The 22370-nt window shown below is 43.3% G+C and overlaps 1 protein-coding gene across 9 annotated transcripts in view; it reads right to left on the reverse strand.

Annotated features, from left to right (window-relative positions):
• Positions 1 to 22370, reverse strand: part of ERC1 (ELKS/RAB6-interacting/CAST family member 1) — a 266110-nt gene that overhangs the window by 12837 nt on the left and 230903 nt on the right. For 7 of the 9 annotated variants that reach the window (XM_058420193.1, XM_040061380.1, XM_058420189.1 and 4 more), the window contains 2 exons: positions 18926 to 19027; positions 4316 to 4504 (listed from right to left, as the gene is read on the reverse strand). In XM_058420193.1, coding sequence (XP_058276176.1) covers positions 4316 to 4504; positions 18926 to 19027 — 291 coding nt within the window. Of the gene's footprint in view, positions 1 to 4315; positions 4505 to 17292; positions 17360 to 18925; positions 19028 to 22370 lie in introns of those variants that run through there. The other 2 variants (XM_058420192.1, XM_058420191.1) reach the window with 1 other exon arrangement.

The following is a 22370-nucleotide window of genomic DNA, read 5'->3' on the forward strand; positions in this document are numbered from 1 at the left end:
AGCCTTGGATGGAAATGCCCCTGCCCAGGTCCCAAGACTGCTGCTGCTGCCCAGTCACAGGGCAATGCCACCAGAACACGTCTGGGGAAGGAGGGAGAGGCTGAATGTGCAGGAACAAACTGGGGCTTGGGGGCCAGCAGGAGCTGGCAGGACCCCCAGCAGCCTGGGGAGGCCAGGACCTGCTGGACAGGGCTGCAAAGAGCCTCTGGTGGCAGGGAGCCAGGGGAAAATGCCTCCTACTCCTAGGGTAAAGAAAATCATTTTAATTGTATAGATCTGCTGCTGGAAGAGATATTTTTTCCAAGTATCACTGCAGGACCTCTTGAAAGTAAGAAATTCTCTGTAATATGAGATGCTGCACATTTACAGCTGGATTTGAGATGCTAAGAAGCACTGCTGGCAGTCCTTAAGCTATTAACAAATCTAACACTGCTGCCCACTTCTCCTGCCTGGTTGCTCTGTTCCCTTGGCCCTTTTCACTTTCTCACACTGCTGCCTCTCAACCCCAGAGCAGTGCACCACCTCGGACACACCGAAGTGAGGATCTGCAGCAAATTCCAGTTTCTACTCCCTTCTTTTCTTTTGTATAGATAAGAGCAAAACAAAACCCAAACTACAAATCAAAGCCTGGACCATATAATTATGTTCCTAATGCCATTTCCTTTCAGAGAGGACTAAAATCCCACACTTACAGGCAACTATCTGAAATGTGAAACGGAGCAGTCGCTCTACAGAGCTCAAGGATATTAACATAATGATACCTCTAGGACAAAGTGAAAGAAAATATGGTATTTCATAGAAATTGCTAGGATAATGCAATTATTTATAATGAATGAATGGAATTTGTATTTCTTAGTGTCCAGACTTGGAACATTCCTCTTTTCTTCTGGTAAGAAGAAAATTTTCTTCAGTTCTTTAACAAGAAGAGTCAAATAGGCCATGAACTGGTTGAAGGATGACAGTTCCAGAAACAGTACTGGGTAGCTTATCTGGGGACATTGGGTCAGAACTGACTCAAAGGGACATCTTCCACCGCAGGAACAATTTAATGACACAGTTCTGAGAACCTCAGATTCTTTACTGTCCACAACTTAGTCTAGTATATTATTTTAGATTAGGTTTGGAGACACCATATACTCATGAGTACTGGCTTCAGTTCTTCATTACAAATGGACCAAAATTTTACTACAATAGTCAGCCTTACAAAATGTCTTTGATAAAATGCCAACAAAGAATGATAGAGTATCTCGGCCCCACAGCTTGATTAGAGTCCATCTTCCCCAGGGATGTGGTCACAGCCCCAAGCCTGACAGAGTTCAGGATGTGTTTGGGTAATGCTCTCAGGCACCTGCTGTGATTCTTGGGAATGTCTTGTGCAGGGATAAGAGTTGGACTCGATGATCCCTGTGGGTCCTTTCCAACTCTGCACATTCTGCAATCAGCTGAAGTCACTAAGGACTGTCACTGAACTTAACGGTAGTGTCAAGACACGATTATGGAGAAGAGGCACCAATTATCAAACTCTGAGATTACAAAATTATTTATGTGGCAACAAATTCCCCTTAGACCCATGGTGTTGATACTTTCCCAACAACTATTTGTACATCAGTTTCTGTGTGTCACCGTGGATGCACTGGAAGAGTGAAAAGGTGAAATCCACTCCATATACTGGCTGTATCTACCAAAAGAAGCCACAGAAAACTCCTGCTGTTTGTACCTGTGAAAGATCTACCAAGAATATTGGCTATGATGAAACACAGCAAACCAACCTTTGTCAATAAAAGTTGCTGCGGCGGGAAATAGCAGCTCCGAAAGCAGCAGTACGAAAATGAATTCTTAACTATTTATTAAAAAAAACCCAAAAGAACTAAACCAAACCAGATAATCTCATTGGTGAGAAGTAGATACATTGGAATCGTGCTTAAATATTATTGGTGTTGGCTAAATGTATCCTCCCTAATCATGTTAGCACTTCTTACCATTCAAGAGGATTAATTTTTTCCCACTGAGGCTTGTAAAGCATTATCTACAGAAGATCATATTAGAAGGGACAGGAGAGAATTTAATACACTGGATTTGAAGTAATTTACAAAACTCGTTAAAATTCCAAAGATGCAAAATGGGTGTTCTGTGATGGGCTCCTGCAAATCTGGAGCACTGATTCCCACCCCCCATGGGAATGCTTAAAGCACAAAGGAAACTCTGCAGCTAGAAACAGAAAAGCTCCATGGCTTAAATGAAAAGTCTGCTTTCTAAATTGAAATACATCATTAGTTTGTGTTTTGCAACTGAAGCTTCTTAAATACCATCTGAGTGAGTATGGGAAAGCAGAAGAGACAGCTACATTTTATGTTAGCTGACATTATTTATGCTTGGGAATTGTGAATGGAGAAGTAACTTTAAACAACTGTGGTGACAGCAGTGCAGAATTAAGACAATAATGTGAGAGGGTAGAAAAAGAATTCTTTTCTCTTTCCAGAGCAACTTAGGTAATTCCCTTTTCTCACAATTTCTCACAACGCTTTATTTACTGTGTTACCCACACACGTTGCTAATGGAGTAGCAAAGTTTTAATGGGAAATTTTATTTTGGGCTTACTATTCATAAGAACTTGTCAAAGAAATCCTTTCCCATTTTCTGTACCCACATCTCTTGATCAAATAGCAAATACGACTTTGTCCCCACAGATCCTGATTATATATGAAGACAAGCACAGCTATAATTAATGAGGCAATTTATTACAGTGATAGCCAAACTTCACCCATATCCACCCTCATTTTCAGAGGTGCCCCCCATACATGCTACAGCTTTTGTCACCCACTGTTTCACCCCAATCTGACACAAAGGTAGTTCAAAATAACGTGCCTCCTGTTTTGATGTATACATAGGAGCTGTAAGGCTTTAATAGGGGAGGATGGCACACGTAAAACTGAAGAAATCTGAATCCTGTATCAGTGATCAGAGAAGCCAGGAGGCTCTGGAGGGAAAAGGAATGTGTCATGCCTGCAGAGGCACGTGTAGATATCCAGGGAGGGACACAGCACGTGCTGAATCAGTAAATGGATGAACACAGGTACAGAAAGCGTGACTGGTTTGTACCATCTCGGCCCTGCTACAGGCACATTTATCTCCAGAGGTCTGCTCTTTCTGAATTTTCAGACATGCTTCTGTTGGTGTCCTGCAATTTGGCTGCTCTCTCCCATTTTTGAATCAAACTTCAGTCTTGAGTCGAAAGTCCAAGGAAATTAGATTTAAAATCACAAAGGAAGAAAACCAGAACTGAAGTGTTCAAGATAGGCTCAAGATATGTTCACTGAGCCACGAATCCCCTTTTAACTGTACAGGCCTTACACTAGCTTGTGTGCACACTGGATGAAGTTTGGTACAAAATATATGAAAGTGAATAGTGAAAAGACTTGGCATTATAATCCAAAGTCAGGGTTGAAAAGAAAAAACTAGTCACATTTAGTTCTGGCACAAATTCCTGTAGTAGTTTAATTAAAAAAAAAAAAAAAAAAAAAAAAAAAATTTAAAAGAGAAATAGGAACAAATTAGAAAAAAAAGGTTGTAGGCAATGTCCAGAAACAAGATATAAAAAACTGCCAAAGAAGGGATTAAGGAAAGCAAGACCTAGTAGAGAAGATTATTTCAGTAGATGATTTATAACTTGATTGACAGCCTCTTGTGGAGGCTTCATCTGACAAACTCTTATTAAACCCTTTCAGTTCTGCATTCCAAAACTCCTGGAAATAGACAGCTGGGTTTCTGAAGTCACTGTGTGTGTCTATTAGCATGGCTGTATCACACCCAGCACACTGAGTCCCGTCTTGATTCAGGTGTGCAGGTAAGGGGGGTAAGCAGCAGAAATTACTGGCAGAATATTGTGTAACAGCAGGTAAAGACACTACATTCATTTATATAGAGACTCATAGAATGTGTCACTTTATATATAAATGGTTTATAGAATTAAAGTAAGATATAAGATCTTGATGACTGCATTGAATTACAGAGAGCAGCTAAAGTTTGTTAACAGTTAAAACATGCCAAAAGTGCTATCTTGCAATTTGATTTCCCACGAGTGTGGAGATGCATGGCCTCAAGTACGGATAAAGGAGCAGATGAAATTCCATAATAAATAATAAATGGCAATAATAAAAATAAATTACTGACGGCTTTTATCAGCTGAAGAGTTCATCTGTGCTACCTGCTTTCACCACTCTCAGCACGGTTTCACCACATCCTGGCGTGGCACATGGGTAAAGCCTACATCAGCAAGTTCAGGGTGGTTGCTCAGCACCCGAGCCCACGAGCTCACCTGCTCCTGGGTCATCTTGTGCAGCTCTTTCTCCCAGGCTGCCTGGTCATCCTCCAGGTGGTAGGAGGCGGGCGGGGTGAGCCCACGCAGGATCAGGGGGTCGCGGTCGTGGCACAGGGCTGTCAGATGGCCGATGTACAACTTCAACTTGCTGCGGTTCTGGTCAAGTTCTAAGAGGGGCTGAATTATCTGAAAGAAGAGAGCAGAGACAGTGAGAACAGCCTGAGACCCGAGCAGGGATGAAGGCAAAGATCAGCCTCTAAGTTACAATCTTGTGCAGCTTCACGGTGTAAGAAACCCGAACGCTCTGCCCCCCGTCCTCGTGGTCCGTAACGTCCCAACCATCCAGAAAAACACCAAGGACACTGGGGAAAGGGGGCAGTGATGACAGCTGTGTGATTAGATTGGGAAATAGTGATGATATGGGTGAAACATGAAACAACATTGAACTGAATTCATTAACTCTACTGATTATCCAACAGTACTTCAGTTTAACCACCTCAAAAAAAAAGAGATTTTTCTGATAAAAGGTGCCTGTCCACAACTTGTCCAAAAGGCAATGTCAGTATAGATTGTTAGCTCGTTTTGCCAACAAGCATTTATTGTAAATTAAGTATGCAATAAACATGTTCTAAAGAGAATAGTTTCAAATTATGCCAAACTACAATGATTCTAAGATGACTGTATCTCTACTGTAGAAACTGGATAGATACATATCTTCACCAGAAAGTTAAAAATTAATTTTTTTATAATGTTTTACATAGTTATGGTGTAGTCTTCCATATGAAAAGGTAATGACTTTCATCAAACAGGCCAGATTCTACATAACAAACTAAAAAACTGAAATCAAAGGACTTTATTAAAACACCATTTCATTTCATTATACTTTACCCATTCTGAATCTAATCATCATACCTCAATGCAATCCAAACTAGAGCCATCCAGCTCTAGATACAAGAAGTATCTGAAGAACCATTTCTCTTTTTTTTTTACAAAAATATAGAGCTCAAGTGCATAAATACCTACTGGGCATCCTTCGCCGTGACCTCCCACAAGAATACTGCTTCATTTGTTATAGATGTTTGTGGGCACATATTCAGAACTGCAGTAATGCAAACCTCTAAGGTTTGCAGCTGATGAAAAATTAAGGAAGAACTGGGCTCAGGATGTCCTTCCCATAAAATCAAGTGCAGGGCAGGGAGAGCAGGGAAGCTTTGCCAAAGTCCTGGCAACTTGTCTTGGTGTTGCCAGGCAGAGGCTGCAGCTGCTGTTTGTTAGAGGGCTGGGGATATCTTTTCAATAGGACACCTCTGACCCTGCTAACGAATAAGGAGTGAGATAATCTCTGAGACAACAAATCAGGGCGCTGGCACCGCTTTCAACAAAGACTCTGCCTTCGACCCCTTTTAATAAGGCTGTCAGGGCTCACTTATTTTGTTTCTAACACTGCTGTACGTGGATTAGTTTCTGCAGAGTGCGAGGATCTGGGAGGCACGGCTGAGCAGCTAACTAACGTCAGGCCCTGTGTCCTGCTGAGCTCAGCTGCCCCCAGCAGCACATCTGGGCACTGCCACAGCCACACCGAGAGGAGACGGGCAAGAAACCTGCAAGGGAGACAGTGAGCTCACGTGCTTCAGTAAAAACCTGAGCAGCCTTGGGGCAACCTCCAACGGCAGATACAAACACACATACACAGATAACGCTCTGTTAGATCGGGGTGGGATGAGCGGAAAGGAGGTGCATGGAGAACTGGCTGAAGGGCACATCCCAGGGGCTGTAATCAGGGGCACTGGCTCTAGTTGGAGGCATGTCACTAGTGGTGTTCTCCAAGGGTCACTACTGGGCCCAGTGTGGTTTAACTTACTCATCAGTGACTTGGATGAAGGGGCAGATGCCTCCTCAGCAAGTTCACTGGTGACACAAAGCTGGCAGGAGTGGCCAATCCCCCAGAGAGCTGTGTAGGCCTTCAGAGGGACCTCGACAGGTTGGAGAGATGGGCAGGGAAGAAGTGTCTGAAACTCAGCCAAGGCGAGTGCAGGGTCCTGTCCTGGGGAGGAATAACCCCACGTACCCTCACAGGCTGGGCTGACCTGCAGGGAAGCAGCTCTGTGGAGAAGACCCTGGGGTCCTGCTGGACAACAAGGTGCCCAAGGGCCAGCAGAGTGTTCTTGTGGCCAAGAGTGTCCTGGGGTGGATCAGGAAGAGCATTTACAGCAGGACAAGGGAAGCCATCCTATCCCTGGGTGAGGCACACCTAGAGTGCTGTGTCCAGTCCTGGGCTCCTCAGGACAAGAGGGACACAGAGCTCCTGGAGAGGGGCCAGTGGAGAGTGACCAGGACAATGCAGGGACCGGAGCATCTCTTAGCAGGACAGGCTGAGGGAGCTGGGCCTGCTCAGCCTCCAGAAGAGACAGTTGAGAGGGGACATTATCAGTGTCAGTGTCTGCAGGGAGGTGTCGGGGGATGGAGCCAGGTTGTGGCGGTGCCGGGCAGTGGGACCAGAGGCAATGGGCACAAACTGATGCACAGAAGCTCCAGCTGAACACGAGCAAGGATTTCTCTCCTGTGCAGTGACCAAGGCCTGGGACAGATTGTCCAGAGGCTGTGGAGTGTCCCTCAGTGGGGATCTTGCAGAAGCCTGTGCAGGCAGTGCTGGCCCAGGGGCTCTGGGATGGCCCCGCTGGAGCAGATGAGCCTCGGTGCTCCCTCCCAGCCTGACAGTCTGTGAATCAGTGACTGCAAACTGCAGCAGGGCAGAATACTCTGCTGGCCTGTACAGGGCAATAGCACGGCATATTTTAATAGAGTCAACACAGTTACATTTCACTTCCATCACCAGGCAAAACTGTCTTTAGCCAATTATCTCCATCAGCTTTGGTTATTTACTCAATTGGCACTACGTACCCCAATTCCATATCGTATCTGTTACCAAGGTTACAAACTCAAAGTGTATTGCCTGAGCAGGTGAAAACCAGCGATGCTTCTAATTTAACGGATGTCTTTCCTATCTTCATTACTATTTGCTTTGCCCACAGAGGGTAAAATGACGGATTATCAAATCTTAAGAAAATACTCTTCTACAAAAATGCAACAATGTCTAATAACTCGCTAGATAATAACCAGTCCAATCAATGCAGTAGCTGCCTTGTATTCTTTTCAGATACCACAGTCTCTTTAATATCCATCAGATGCACAGGTTCCAGTCTGAAGAGAATCTGCCTGGATAACCTTCCTGGCTATTCTCTGTGAACAGAAGTGCTCCCTGATGAAGAGAAAGCAGAGCTATCTAGGAAGAATGGAAGGTTTTCATACAACAGTTGAATCCGACTGCTCGGGGATAAATCCCCTTTTGAAGCACATTCCTCCCGCACCCTTCCCCCTTTTACCTCGAGCTGGAGAGAGGCCAAAGGAGGCGTGTGAAAGTTCCTGGCAGCAGCTCTCCCCAGGCTGTTCACAGAGCAGTCAGTGCCCTCACTGGGGATCCATTAAACGCTGCCAGTCAGTAGGAAGTGCCCTCCTATCTGAGCTCCTGCCAGATCTAATTTGAACTGGCCACTTAGCAGGAGGCACTGTGCTTCCCACACTGCACAGCTGCCCTGCCTTATCTCAAGAGGGTGTAAGAGCATTTGCTAAGTGGAGAAGCAGGGCAGTAGTGCTGGGTTCATAACCCACACCGCGTTCTCATGAGCAGCTCAGAGCTCTCTAGGAACACAGCGGGTAAAACACACCCAACCCACAATATCTTCCAAAGCAGCCCTCATTCATTCATTGCCCTGATAGGTTTAGGCCATCCTCATCAATGCATGGAATGACGTCTGCTTAATGTCCCCTCAACTTCAGAATATTGCTAATGGCCAGCTAAGTTGGACGACATTTCACTAAAAAAGGCAATCAGTGCAACTCTGAGGCAGAAATGTGAAACGCCAGACAAATCTCTCACGCAAACCCAAACCAACTCAACCAAGCAATAAAGATACTTGTGAACACATTCCAAATTCAACTTGAAAACAACGTGGTCGGGTATTTTGAGATTCCGTACGTTATTTTAATATCTTTGAGTATGACAAATGTCAATCTAACTGTAGTTTTACAAGTCACTGGGGCAAAAAACCTTTAGAATGAAATGATACTGCTACTTTAATGGTAGTCCTACTGTGGCTGGACAATGGTCAAGTGAAATATGGGTAACTGAATTTCAGGCATTACATGCTAAGTCTCTGCATTTAAATACCTATACATACACAGAAGTGTCTACTGGAAATACATTGGCAGTCACTTGGAAAAGAAAACAAGCAAATGTCCATAGACATCTGCAGAATAAAGAGTGAGTTTAATCAATGTGCAATCTGCCACAAGCACCAGCTTTAATTATGCCTTCTCCAGGCAGAAGGGTTAATGAGCTGGTCACCTTTCTCCCTGCTAACGATCCCTTTTTCTCTGAAGGAAGCAACCACTTTTCTTTTTCAGAACCAAGGAACTAACTTTACTAATTTCAGAGAATACCTTCTAAATACCTTCTAAATTTCTGCTTAAGAAACCTGCAGCTGGCACTGTGAAATAAAGTCTTACAGACACCCCTAAAAGCCTGCCTGCTTTTGCAGCTGCATCAGTCAACCTTGTAAAAGTTATCTCCTTACACACCTTGCCTTACTCGTCAGAATAATGCATCAATGTGGAGGCTGATCATGGATCAACAGCAGTTATCTTTAATAAAAAAGGAGAAAATAACATTTTTTTGACACTGTTAGCCTGACTGCCCTGCTTGCACATACTTTGTGTGTATACACTCACTACAGGACCCGAAAGGGCAGAGTGATGCTGCTAAGTGCTCTTCATTTTGCAAACAAATAATTCAGTAGTTTTTCTTAACTTACCCCTAAATCTCCAAATAGCTGAGATGAAAAAAAAACCAAACCCCAAAACAACTCCCTGGAAGTACAGCTACATCAAGAAGAAAATAAAACAGAAGTGACAAGTAATCTCAGGTGTCAAAGTAAACAAGGTGAGGTAAAAATGACAGTGTTTTTGTATTAGAAGTGCTACGAAGAAGTGCATAAATCGGAAAGTTTCCAAGGAATTGAGTAATTTGAGAAACGACCTAGCTTGCTCTACACACCATGAGTGTTCACTGTAAATCCTGCACAGCACAAATAAAGAAAGAATTCTGAAAAAAGTCCAAGCAGAAACCCAAAGCATCACCAAACATCTCAAAACTTCAGACTGGACATTACAAACCTGTTTGGAAACACAGTGCAGGTAGTCCTTCATCTCCTACCAACCACATCCGTCACGTGAGCGTGGAAAATTATTTTCAAACTTTGTTACATCCAGCTGCAACCATGCTACCCAACAAAATCTACTTCCCAAACTACCACTGCACAGGAGAAGATGGGGCCAAAGATTGTGTAAGCACATCTGTTTCTTAAAAAGAAATTATTCCAAAAGGACCTGACAAATCTCTGTATACCTCCCTGTATCTGGGTTTTATTACAGATATTGCCAGGCAAAGATATTTTGCCTCTATAGCTAAATATCTTTTATTGGGAGATACGAAAAGAAACTAAGATAGTGAGTGACACAGGCTGGAAGTACTTGCATGGCAAATTGAATTATGCCTTCTTGCTCAGACCATTTGTGTTTGTTTGGCAACAAACACAAGGGTTCAACAATAATATTGTAACCACTGAGCGCAATGGAGTTTTATGAGGCATGAACTTGGCTCAGAATGTGCAAAGCTTTCCCAAATTCAGAGCAATTTATCACTGATGTCTTCCCTTCATTATTTTAAGTGGAAACAGAAGAAAGTTCTCCAAAAGACACATCTTGACCTCAGTTCAGTTCAGCTCAGTTCACTGATACACAGAGATACTTGGTTTCTTCAGAAGACCCCCACACAAATGCTCAAGGACAGGCTCAGTATTCTTTAGATTTGTTTTAAAGACAAAAAAAAAACCCCAAAAAATCCCTCTAACCGTCATAATTTTCTTCTCATAAACCAGAACGAGATACGTGAGGAGCTGAAAGAGATTCTGGCTATTTTGACAGAGCTGTCTTACTCAGTTCCTTTCTGACAGAATCAATTAGGAAATCATTTTTATATAGCAAATTATTTTTGAAATTTTTATACACCATGAACAAATCCCATGGATTAATGATTTCCAGAGTTCACCCTCTTCACCTTGGGAAAACTCCAGACCAGAAAAAAAAACCAAAACAGAAAAACAAACCAGGCAAAGGAGTTTTGTCATTAGCTCCCTCTATTTAAATAAAATCCTTTCCCCATCATGAAGGTGAGGCAGAGAATTGCAGTGGGTTGGTAGGGTTCCTAAAGCACTCAAAAAGAGCAAGCAGTTCTAAAATATTTTTATACATAACAAATGCAGAATTGCTTTCACTGCTGTGGGCTGTGGAGCAAAGTTGGCTGGGAAGCAGGTGAGGAACAGCAGGGACTGCTGGAGATCAGAACTGAAATGCTGATGTGAGGACCAAGGGGAAAATGAACTGTCAGGAATGAGACACCTCGGCAGAGCTGAAGGGGGTGTTTGCACACTGCCTAGATTTTACCTGTTTCCTCAATCCCTTCCTTTCAAAAGCAAGTCTCTTACCCCTAAATAAACTCTGCACTGTGCACACCTCACACCTCTTTATTATTAAAATCTCCTCCATCTGAACACTTCATCCCTGTGAATTGTGTTGGTTACCAGGTTAAATTGTTGAATAATAATACATTAAATTATAGAAAGCTGTGAAATTGGGTAGTCAGACTGATGATGCTGACAATTATCATCAAGGAAAAAAAAAAGGAAGCAAAAATAGTTTAACAACTGTTTGCAGCTTGTACACAGCATTCTCTAGATCAAACTTTTGTAGGTGTAACTAGGCAAGTTTTGATTTCACTGAATCAGCCAGATTTTATGCTGATTCCTTCTCTACTAAAGCACAGCAGCTTGAGAAAAAGCAAGAACAACCTGCTTATCTTTTTAATGCATTCAAGCTTCCTGGCACGTGCTGTCCACGCAGGAGCGAACGAGAAAGTACACACGCTTCTCTCTGTGCTGTGTTTTGGCTCTTGCTTCTCCCTGTGACAGGGGATAAAAGGCAAGTGTCCCACACGTGTTCTGTGAGCAGGACAGGGCAGCAGGGCCACGGAGAGCGTCCATGGCCTGGCTGATGTACCAGGGCCCTGCTCCCTGCTCCGCTGCCAAAGCAAACCAGACGGGATTTCCTAAGCAGTCTACCAGGGAACAGCAGCAGGGCTTTTCCTGTCCAGATGAACTACAACCTCCCTGTCTGCAGGTGATGGGAACCTTGGTCTTGTCCTTCTCTAACTCTGGGTCTTCATCGTGCTGCTGCAGCTCTCCACCTGCTGTAGGACACTTGCAAAGCAAAGACTTGTGAGGATTTATCTGTCTTCAGGAAGTCTTTTTGGAGTTGCTTGCTCTACATTCAAATGCAAAACCCCATGAATAAATACGCTCATTTATACGTGTATATAGCAGTTCTTATCTAAAAGTGACCTTATCGACCAGATGTAGTTGGAGAGCCCACAGTGAGCCTACTGTGGGATGGAGCTGTCAATCCTGACACGTCCATCAGCCATTAGGAACTTAAGCAGCCAGGAAAATGCAGTGTCTCGATTGGCCACATGCCCTAACAGTTTTTGGTTTAGTTACCATTCTCTGGAGCTTATTTTCATAGTTAATACACTGGAAAGCGGGTTTGGGCTTGATTCTAACGTTGTTCACGTCCCCTCTCCCTCGCTTTCTTCCCTCCTGACTGACAACTAAAAGAGCTTGGCTGCAGCTGCTCGTCCTCTGCCTCTCTCTGTCCTGTCCAGGAGTGCCAGAGCTCAGAGTAACTGGGAGATTGCAGGTGATAGTACAGTAGGTACTATAATATACTAATAATAGAGCAGACACTATAATAGATAGTACAGACTATCACACAAACTGCAAGGAACAACTCTCGTTGTGGCCAGCAACAAAAATGTTTGAGTGCAGAACTCCTACTTGCTACAAAGACCGAGCCACCAGTAGAAGATTATGTTCAGCTGCAAATCAAAAGAGAAAATAAGACACAGACCTGGCATAATCTCATCTGGCAGAAATGAATGATGGCCTTTTTGCAATTGTTTTGCTGAAAAGCACAAATCTCTACAAAAAGAAACCAGCCATCTGTTTTGAATGTTTTAGACTCTGAGTATCTACTTGTGTTCTTCTTTGATCTGTAAGAATAATAGGAAGACAGTGATACAGTCCAGTTACACCTCTGTTGTGAGTGTTTAATTCATCCCAGAGCTGCAGATTACAAAATTCCATCTGGAAATCTTAGTTGTATCATTCTGGGATCAGAAAGAATATGAACACTCTATCAAGATCAGCTCCTTTGTGCTCACAGATACAACACTCTTGGACAGAGAATACATTTTTTGACAGAAATTAGTTATTAAACAGCTAAATAATAGTTTTTGTGGGTTAAAAAAAAAAAAAAAAAGCTAGCAGAAGAATTGTTCTCCAAAAGAAGAAAAGGACCAGGGGCTCAGGAGCTGAAGCTGACTTTGTCTTAAGGAAAGCATTCTTCTCTAACCCTCCTAAGGATAAATTAGTTACATCATCTTATTGATTATTAGGGCTTTTAGTGAAAGGTAAGAACCCATCTGAAAAGGGGGAGCAAAAAACCCTGACTGTCACCAATACGACGAAACAAATCTGGCCTCTCTCTCTGTCAGGACAAGTTTAAGCAATATAAGATTATCTCATGTAGCTGCCTTCAAATTTTGCACAGGATATGTCTCCAAGGCAAGCAAAAGACACTTCCACAACGCTTGTACAGACCTGGATGAAGAACTGTAACAATATCATTATTACACTACACAACTAGGTTGTAGATTTTAGAGAGGGGAAGAAATGGCTCTCCAGAAGACAAGAGATGACAGTAAAAAACAAGAGACAGTGGTCTAAAGAGCTTTGTCCAGCACGCTGGAATGGCAGCTCCTCAAAAATATGGGTTTTTTGTCCCTTTTCTAGGGAAGGAATAGGATTATGGGGAAAAAAAGAAAAAAAAAGAAGTAGTAATAGAGTCAAATACAAATCTAACACAATTTCGGGAACAATTTCAAAGTGAGGTACCAGAATCACCATCATATCACTTTAACAAGACAATTTGCAAATATTGCACAGTAATAATACCTAGCACTTATACAGCACTTTTCCCAAGCAGAACTTGCACTATTACAAAAACTTCAGCTCATTTTACAATCAGAGAATCTGAGACAGGGACAAAAGAGAACAAGTGAGTGGCTGGAGACAATGCCAGGAAAGAATTTCTCTTCTGAATCGTGGTCTAGTACTGTGTTCAGTAAATTACAATGTAATATGAGTCAGGCATGAAGGCCTGGTGGTTTTGACCATTTTGCATGATCCAACAATTCAAAAGACCATATTGAAAATAAATCTAGTCAAAAGGCTTATGAGTTCACAGCATAGCGAGTGACAATACTGAGAACCTCGAAAGTGTGACAGCAGCACAAGCAGTTCTGTACAAAATGTGTTTTGTGGAGAGAAAATCACATTTACGTAGTGAATGAATGCCTGTGTAATTTAAACGTGGAACTCACCATGAGAAACTATTTGCTTCACTAAAAGAAATCAGCATCAAATAATGTAGGAAAAAAACCCCCAGTTTTCTCCTCAAACTTCCCAAGGTACAGACACTTCTAGTGTTGTAGTGATCCCAAGGAAAACTTCACATGGTTTGACTGCTCTGGTAAAGATTACATTAAGCCTTCAGATGAGCCAAATATTTTCCTGCAATGACTCATCCCTCTTTCCACCACAGACATCACCTCTGAAATCTGAAGTGTTAAGTTTTGTGAGTGCCTTCAGTGCTCAACTCACAATGCTTACTACTTCTGAGTTAAAATCTGTCAAACTCGAATATCAAAGAAAAATGTCACAAAGAAGACAATCTTTGCATCTCACAATATTTTTACAGTGATAGGAATTGCCAATATTTTCATCATCTTGGAATATCCCCATTTTTATGCACTTCAGTTCCACGCTAGCTCTTTGACTATTCCACTGTTGCTCTAATAAGCATAATAATAATTTTCAATTAATGAATGGATGAGTGGATGAAGCAGATCTCCGAACCACAGCCACACTTTCTCCTGTGCTAGGGAGCACAGTGGTGCTTGCCAAGAGAACTGGATGAATTGAGCAGCTTGGGAAATCTCTGGATGGAAGCTTTCTTCTCCTTCCCGCCATGGACACACCTGGCAGGGATTCACAAGATACATCCACACACACCCATCCTTTTGCATGTCTTAGATCTCCTAAGGTGTAAATTCATATCACTCTCAATAAAAGTGATCAGTAACTAATTCAGCCATTGGCCAGAGCACTTTAGCATTTGAGAAAGACCAAAGAGCATCCTCATGTGAAACCAGACTGGAATTGACCTGCATGTTGAGGAGGAGAGAGCTCCATCTGGGGAATAAAAGGAGTCATTAGAAATTCAGAGAGCAAGGAAACGAGCCTAGTGAAAAATGCTAGGAAAGACTATTTCAGGATGAAAGATGGTATTTACATTGAACTATAAACTGAAATGTAAACCACCATCCTCAGAAATTACAGGGAGGGGGCATATGTTTATGAACAGTGCTCCATTTCAGGAAAGCTCTATCTGATAATGCTGTCATGTACAGACCTGGCATAATTAAATATTCAATTCAGTCAATTCCAGAATGCTGGAGGGGGGAAGCCTTAAGACCTTAGCCATAAAAATAAAATAATGTAGTTAACTATTGTACACAGTTCTTTGGTCTCCATTTAATCTTCAGTATTGACCAGAGGTGATTGCATCCACAGACCTGAAGAACTTCGAAAAACAAACTTATTGCCAAGTCCTGGGCTATTAGTTACATTTTATCATTGTAATACATAAATTTAATTTAACACATGGAGGTTAGGGACTCTGCAACTTACATCATCTGAGCTTGTACAAAGAGAGTAATGACTTTTTTTTTTAATGAACGTGGAATATCGCAGTAAAAACATGTACTCTGTTGGGAATAACTGGCTTGGGAAGCATCCATCAGCTTTATACTTTCCCTGCTGATGTATGCTGACAGTCCTGAGGCTGACAAGTTTCTCGGGTGAGATGTGTGCAAGGCAAGGCTGCTGGCTGCCTCATTATTTTGACTGGGATACTCTGGAACAGCTTTCCTGAGGAAAGCGCCCCAAACTGGAGAGATAAGCTGTATTTAATGTCAACCACCCATTAATTCAGAAAACAATGAAAAACCATACTCTTAGCACAGTTTCATTCTTAAATGCATCAACACATGGGAAAGAGAGAGATCTTTCTCTCAGTGTTTTCTACACAAACTCCACGTTAGCTCCAGAAGGAAAATCAGAATTCTTCCTACCTTTGTAGTGAGTGTCCTCTTCCTTTTCCTCATTTACTTACCTGATTTTCCCTGTTTAGTTTCTGTGCTTCAGCTGATCTCTACAAGCATTATCCCCAAAACTTTTCACAACATTCACGAGCTCACAGCCATTGCAAGAGCGGTGATTCAAAGAGAATGTGAAATCAACAGCGAGTGGAAATTAATGAAGCGCTTTATCAAATTTGTCCACTAAAGAGATTTTTTCAGTTCAAACCCCAAGGCATGAAATTCAAGTTTGACACTGTCGCAGTTGGATTAAAGTTTTCAGATGGCTGGCTTGAAAAGAGGGATTTGATCTGTACAGTCAGACAGACTGTGAGTCTGCAGTTAATTGAGCAAGTGCAAGAGATGAGAGTGCTTTGCTCTCTCATGAATGTTTTACAAATTTAATACAAATAATTTTCAGAAATGCAAGGGTCCAAGATTTCCACAGAAATTTTCAGTTTTCTTTCAAATAACTGATATGAAAAAAAGTCAATTTATTGGAAAAAAGTGCACAGAAACTCACGTGAAATATTTTTTTCTTAAAAGGAAAAGTGAAGGAGGAAGAAGTTTCCTATAGGTTTTTAAAATATTGTCATTAGCTCTTCAAAATACTTCAAGTACTGCAGAGAAACGTATTCTGCTTTAAAACTGAAACTCCAAAGCAGAAACGAATCCTGTGTGCTGCAATGTAATGATCAATATTTGACTCCTGGCCAGTAAGAGATTATTTTGCTAAAGAACAGGCATGAGGAGAAAGGCTCTGTCCTCTGTACCATCTCCCCTTTTGGAAGTGGGAGTTGTTGTGGGGACAATTTGACAGCAGAAAAGAAAAAACTGTGGACATGGACGCGGAGAAACAAAATGTACTTTAAATGAAAAACAGCTCCTAATCTCTCCCCCATTGTTTTGAAAGAATGAGGGAGATGGAAGGGAGAGAGGAAGGTTAAGGGGATATTCCTCTTTGCCTTCACATTTACAGACAATTCATACTCCTGGGCCATCTAGAGAATCCTGTACTGGGAGTTGATAAATAGCTGTGACTAGTTAGGTCAGCGTGCACGGCAGCAATCTGGGCAGCAGGTCTCAACATGCTTCAAACCTTCAGCAGGAACATGATCTCCAGGAGGAACATTATCTTCAGGAGGAACATTATCTCCGAGCAAATTCTTTACAAACCAGAAGTGAAAAAGCACACACAGATTTGGCTACGGCACAAACTGCTTTGGAAAAGAATCCAACTGAAAACGTTTCCTCCATGAAGTCAGTGACAAATGATAGGGAAGACATTTCCTGCTCCCTCGTACTCGCGCAGAAACTCAATTGCATGCCCTGGGAAGTTCTCCCCACGAGATGGTGAAACGACGATAGGATGATTGGAAGGAGAAGATCACAAAGTGCACATAAACACACAAAACCCCCTCATGCAGAGCCACGGAAGCCAGGGGAGGGAGCACAGCTTTCACAAAGGTTTCACAGAGCACGGAGCGAGGGGTGGGAGCGACTGGGGGACACTCTTCTGTTGGCAGGAGAGGTTGGTGCTCACCGTTCTGAACAAAATGGCTGAGCTAAGAGCATCTGACTGGTTATGCCCAAATACCCTCCTCCTCATCCTACAGGTGACCAGGTGGCAGTGGGAGGAAAGGCCAGAGCAGCATGGGAACGAAACAAAGAGCTGGTTAGTATTTGAAGCACAATTGGAAGTACAAACAGTAGTACAAAGCCTTTCAATTCCTTACGCGGTATTCTCAGCTACCTTGAGGCACAGCTCGCTTTGCCCCCTTTCAAAATGCACCTTTGCAAAGAGAAGTGCAACCAGGGCCTCCTCCCACCCCCTCTCTTCCCTACTGCCCTTCCCTCCGGGGTCTCTGCAAGAATTTCTGAAAATGTCTAAATTTTACTCTGTTTTTCCATGTTATCTTTTCACTTCACCTGGGAATGCTAGGCTGCAGTCATTTGCAAGCATGTGCCAAAGTTACATGCTGGAAATGGCTTCAGGTCTCTGCAGACTTCACTGTAGAAACAACAGATATTCCAACATTTGCGCCAAATTAAAATTAGGAAACCCATTTAATTTTTAGCATGAACAATTTCACTCTCCTGAAAAAGGAGAGTGAAACACCAACATCTTCCAAAAACAAAATTCAAGCCAGTTGACATACACTGGAGGGAGGTATTAAATTTAGATGCAAAGGGGAGTTCCCTTGAAAAAGAGAATTTTTCTGTTCATTTCTTTGTATACACTCCTTCTTGTTTTCTGATGCAGACATGAGAGGAGATTTTTCAAGATCTGTTTTTGCAGGGTGAATAAGTAATTGGCTTTTGCCATTTTCCTCTCGTACCTTACTCATTATTTCTGCGTATCACGAGGTTGGCACTTAAAGGTCTAGAGTGAGATGCTTCCCTTCAGATTTCACCCGTTTCCACATGAGTCAGAGGGCAAAGAGAAGCATTCCTTCACGCCGCCGAGGCAGTGATTAACGACGGCTAATATTTTAATTAAACTGCAGCGGGTGAGATTACAACACGGGATGTGCAATTACGCTGGCCTTTTCTGTGCTACCCAGGGGATGGTTAATCTCTCTAATAGTGCTCGAGCACACGGCTGTGCTCTGTGGATGCCACAGGAGGCTCCTCGGTGCTTTGGAGACGGTAAATTGATTTTCCTTCAGTTCACGGCCCATTGAGCCTGTGAGGGAGCAGCCTGTGCTCATTTGGCACCGAGGCCGGGATTTCCTCGTGGGAAATGAAGGGAACTGCTCCTAGGCAATCCACAGATCAGAAAGCTGATCCTGGAACACCATTTCCCGCTACTGAAGACAAGAAACAGTCCTGGACACTCCACACACTCAAGCAGTAAGCCTGAGCTACTAAAATCTGAACATGTCATACAGGACTCGAGTCTGACGTTTTAGTAGAGTTTTTGTTCCTGTTCAAGGTACCTCCTCCTCCCCACCCAACAATACCTTGGTACCTGTTGTACCTCAAACTGTTCATTCACATTTCAGGAGCTTTACACAAAGCCAACACAACATCCAGGTCTTGTTTTTAACTGCATTCTGGAATGTTACTTTTGTTCCAAGGTACTGCAAGCACGTCAGGGAAAACAACTTATGACACAAAATCAACAGCCCTCACAGTAAAAATTACTTTAAAAACAAAAAAGGGAGAGACATTACCTGGTCAGGGGAGGGCTTGTGGTTGGTTTGGTTGGAATGGGATGAGGATTTGAGGTGGTCATCCTCATAGTTGTCAGCCATCAGCTTCATACGGTTCTGAGTCTATCAAAAAAAGCAAGAAAAAAGAATCTCAGTCTACTTTCTAGTGTTATCACAGGGGCTAAAGGGAACAGGGTATTTATACAACTGCATATCCAAAATCCGTACACGGGAAAAACAAGACACATGCCTAGACATCAGCTGGTGTTACCACAGAGAATTGGTAAAAACTGTGGAGACACATTCCAACCCGTTCCCTTTAAGGCTAATTTAGATTTGCAGTTAAGTGGATCATCTGACTTCTACCTACAAATACTCGTGCTGTACAAGAAAATAATTTCTTCTTATGAATTCTTGGGATTACAATACCAACTTGAAGAATAATTCAATGAAAACATGAGTTAGGTGTCTCTAAGTCAGTTAAAAACCCCCAATAACGACCTCAGAAAGCAGTCAGTTTAAAAAAAACCCAAAAAGTAAACAAGCTGAAAATAAGTTATTACTTAAGAAGTCCATCCAGTTCCAATATGCAAATCAGTTTTCAACTGATATATCAAAGAACAGAAAAATTCCGAGACTGGTCAGAAAAATGTGTATTATACAAAAGCCATCTTGTGAGGAAATTATAAAGTTAATAAATAGAAACTGGGGAAGAAAAAGTGGCATAATGAAGGGTTATAAAGTTAAAACCTGGACACAGTCAAGTAAAGAATTAGCAAAGTATGAAACAAGTTTCTTTGTTTTTCTTCAGCTTCTTCGGAAATTTCAAGTTCCAGAGGAGACAGATTTTTAAAAACACACAATAGAAAATAAATTGTGTAAGAATAAATGGAATACCTGACTTTAACAACACCGTTCTAGGTAAGCAATTGCAAAGAACATTAAAATTCATTACCTGGCTGTGTCTGCAAAGGAGAGTGTAAGTGGGATAAAGCCCTTTGCACAGACTACCCTGAAATGAGGTCCCTGAGCACCCACAAACACACAGACAGAAAAGCACCTGGAGGAATGTCCCAGGGCTCAGACAGGCCGTGCAGGCAGCAGTGATGCTCTGGGGCAGCCAGAAGAGCTGGGTGGGTGAGGGCTTGCAGAGCCGAGTGCTGCCTCCCTTGGCATCCCCGGGGTGCCAGGGCGCTGGGGAGCTCACACGCGCAGCAGCCCCAGAAGCGACTGACGGCGCTTCTCCTCCCAGCTCAGACGGCACCGAGAGCCCAGCTCTGGGCTCTGTGAAACCCCTGCGCTCCCAGGAGATCAAAGGCTACCCTGACCCACGTTAGACAGGATACAGAGCAATCTACAGCCAGACCTGCGAAATCATCAGACATGCACTAGAATTAAATGTCTTCAATGAAAGCTCAAAGCTCACAGAAATGCCAGCTGTTGAGTCAATCCCTTCATAACTCGATGGTTTCTCAGTGGAAACTCTGAGCTTAATGAGCATCTCGAGGCTAGAGAATGCAGATTCTACTTGTCTCTATGCAGATCATGAGAGAGAAGGTCCAGGGCTTGAATCTGGAATTGATTTTGTTTTGGAATAATTTAACAAAAGCTAATAGTAAATTGAGCTTAAGCAATAAGCAATTTAATCATGCAAAATTTTTATATTGTTTGCTCTGCTTTGTTAAGCAAGTTCTGAATTCCAAGTCTGACTCATCATTCATAAATCACTACTTGAAACATGCTACATTAATCCTTAAACAACCAGTTTATTGTAAAGGCACTTTCTTAATATTTATTATTTTGTTATATTTAAGGTTGTCTCTTCACCAGTTTCTTTGCAATGAGAACAACTGATTTTAAACCATTTCATATTTCCTTGTAAGTTTCTTGTTTTGATAATAAGTAATAAATTCTTCCATGACTTTCAGTGTGTGTGTGTGTGGAGAAAATCTACTGAAACCCAGACGTTTAGCAGAATGCTAGAACAGCACATCAACTTCCCTGAGAGAAAATGTAGCTCTTCTCAGATAGATTCAGCATGTCTTATATTATGTGAAAAAAATCCAAAAAACCCCAAACAATGTTAGCCAGTACAGGTAGAGAAGAGTACAAACCCTGCAGAGAATCCCAGAGTGCATCAGGCTGGGAGGGAGCACAGAGGCTCATCTGCTCCAGCGGGGCCATCCCAGAGCCCCTGGGCCAGCACTGCCTGCACAGGCTTCTGCAAGATCCCCACTGAGGGACACTCCACAGCCTCTGGACAATCTGTCCCAGGCCTTGGTCACTGCACAGGAGAGAAATCCTTGCTCGTGTTCAGCTGGAGCTTCTGTGCATCAGTTTGTGCCCATTGCCTCTGGTCCCACTGCCCGGCACCGCCACAACCTGGCTCCATCCCCCGACACCTCCCTGCAGACACTGACACTGATAATGTCCCCTCTCCATTGTCTCTTCTGGAGGCTGAGCAGGCCCAGCTCCCTCAGCCTGTCCTGCTACGAGATGCTCCAGTCCCTGCATTGTCCTGGTCACTCTCCACTGGCCCCTCTCCAGGAGCTCTGTGTCCCTCTTGTCCTGAGGAACCCAGGACTGGACACTGCAGGTGTGTGACACTCCAGGTGTGCCTCAGCAGGGCCCAGGGGCAGGATCACCCCCATCCTGCGGCACCCCAGGACACCACTGGCCCTCCTGGCTTCCAGGACACGCTGCTGGCCCTTGGACAGCTTGTTGTCCACCTGGGCCTTCTCCTCAGAGCTGTGTCCCAGCAGGTTTGATCTTTGTCTCTGTCGAGCCTGGCTGTGTCCCCACCCCACTCCAGATCCAGTTTAAAGCCCTGAAGGAGCCCTGCTGAGTCCTGGGCTAAGAGCCCTTTTCCCTTCTGGTACAGGTGGACCCCGTTTGCTGGCAGCAAGCTCAGTGTTGTATAAACTGACCCACGATCACAAACCACAAAATGCTGCTGTTTACACCGGTCTGGAAGCCAGGTGTTCATCTGCACGACTTTCCTGCTCCTTGCTCCATCATTCCCTGCAACTGGCAGCACAGAAGAGGACACAGCTTGTGCTCCAGATCCCTTGGCCAGTTTTCCCAAGGCTCTGAGGGCCCTCCTCGTTGTCCTTATCCTTTTTGCTGGGATTTGTTGCTGCCCACTCAGAAAACCCTAAGAGGGTGACAATCAGTGGCTGCACCAGGCTGGGAATTTCTTGATGTCCCTCACCCTGGGCTCAGGGTGGGAATTTTTTGATGTCCCTCACCCTGGGCTCAGGGGAAGCCACACACCTCCCTCTGGGCTGGGTCTGGTCAGCAAAAAGCAGAGACCCTCAGAGAGAATTCTGAAGTCAAATTGAAGAGGTTTTGTATTCTGTCCCTTAAATTCAAGCACAGCAACCTACTATTAATACTTGGCAGAAGGTACTGAGAAGTGGCTGATGGAATTGGGCCGGTTCAGCCTGAAAAAGAGGAGGTTTTTTTT

Source organism: Hirundo rustica, chromosome 4, assembly GCF_015227805.2.
Source record: "Hirundo rustica isolate bHirRus1 chromosome 4, bHirRus1.pri.v3, whole genome shotgun sequence".
Taxonomy (NCBI): domain Eukaryota; kingdom Metazoa; phylum Chordata; class Aves; order Passeriformes; family Hirundinidae; genus Hirundo; species Hirundo rustica.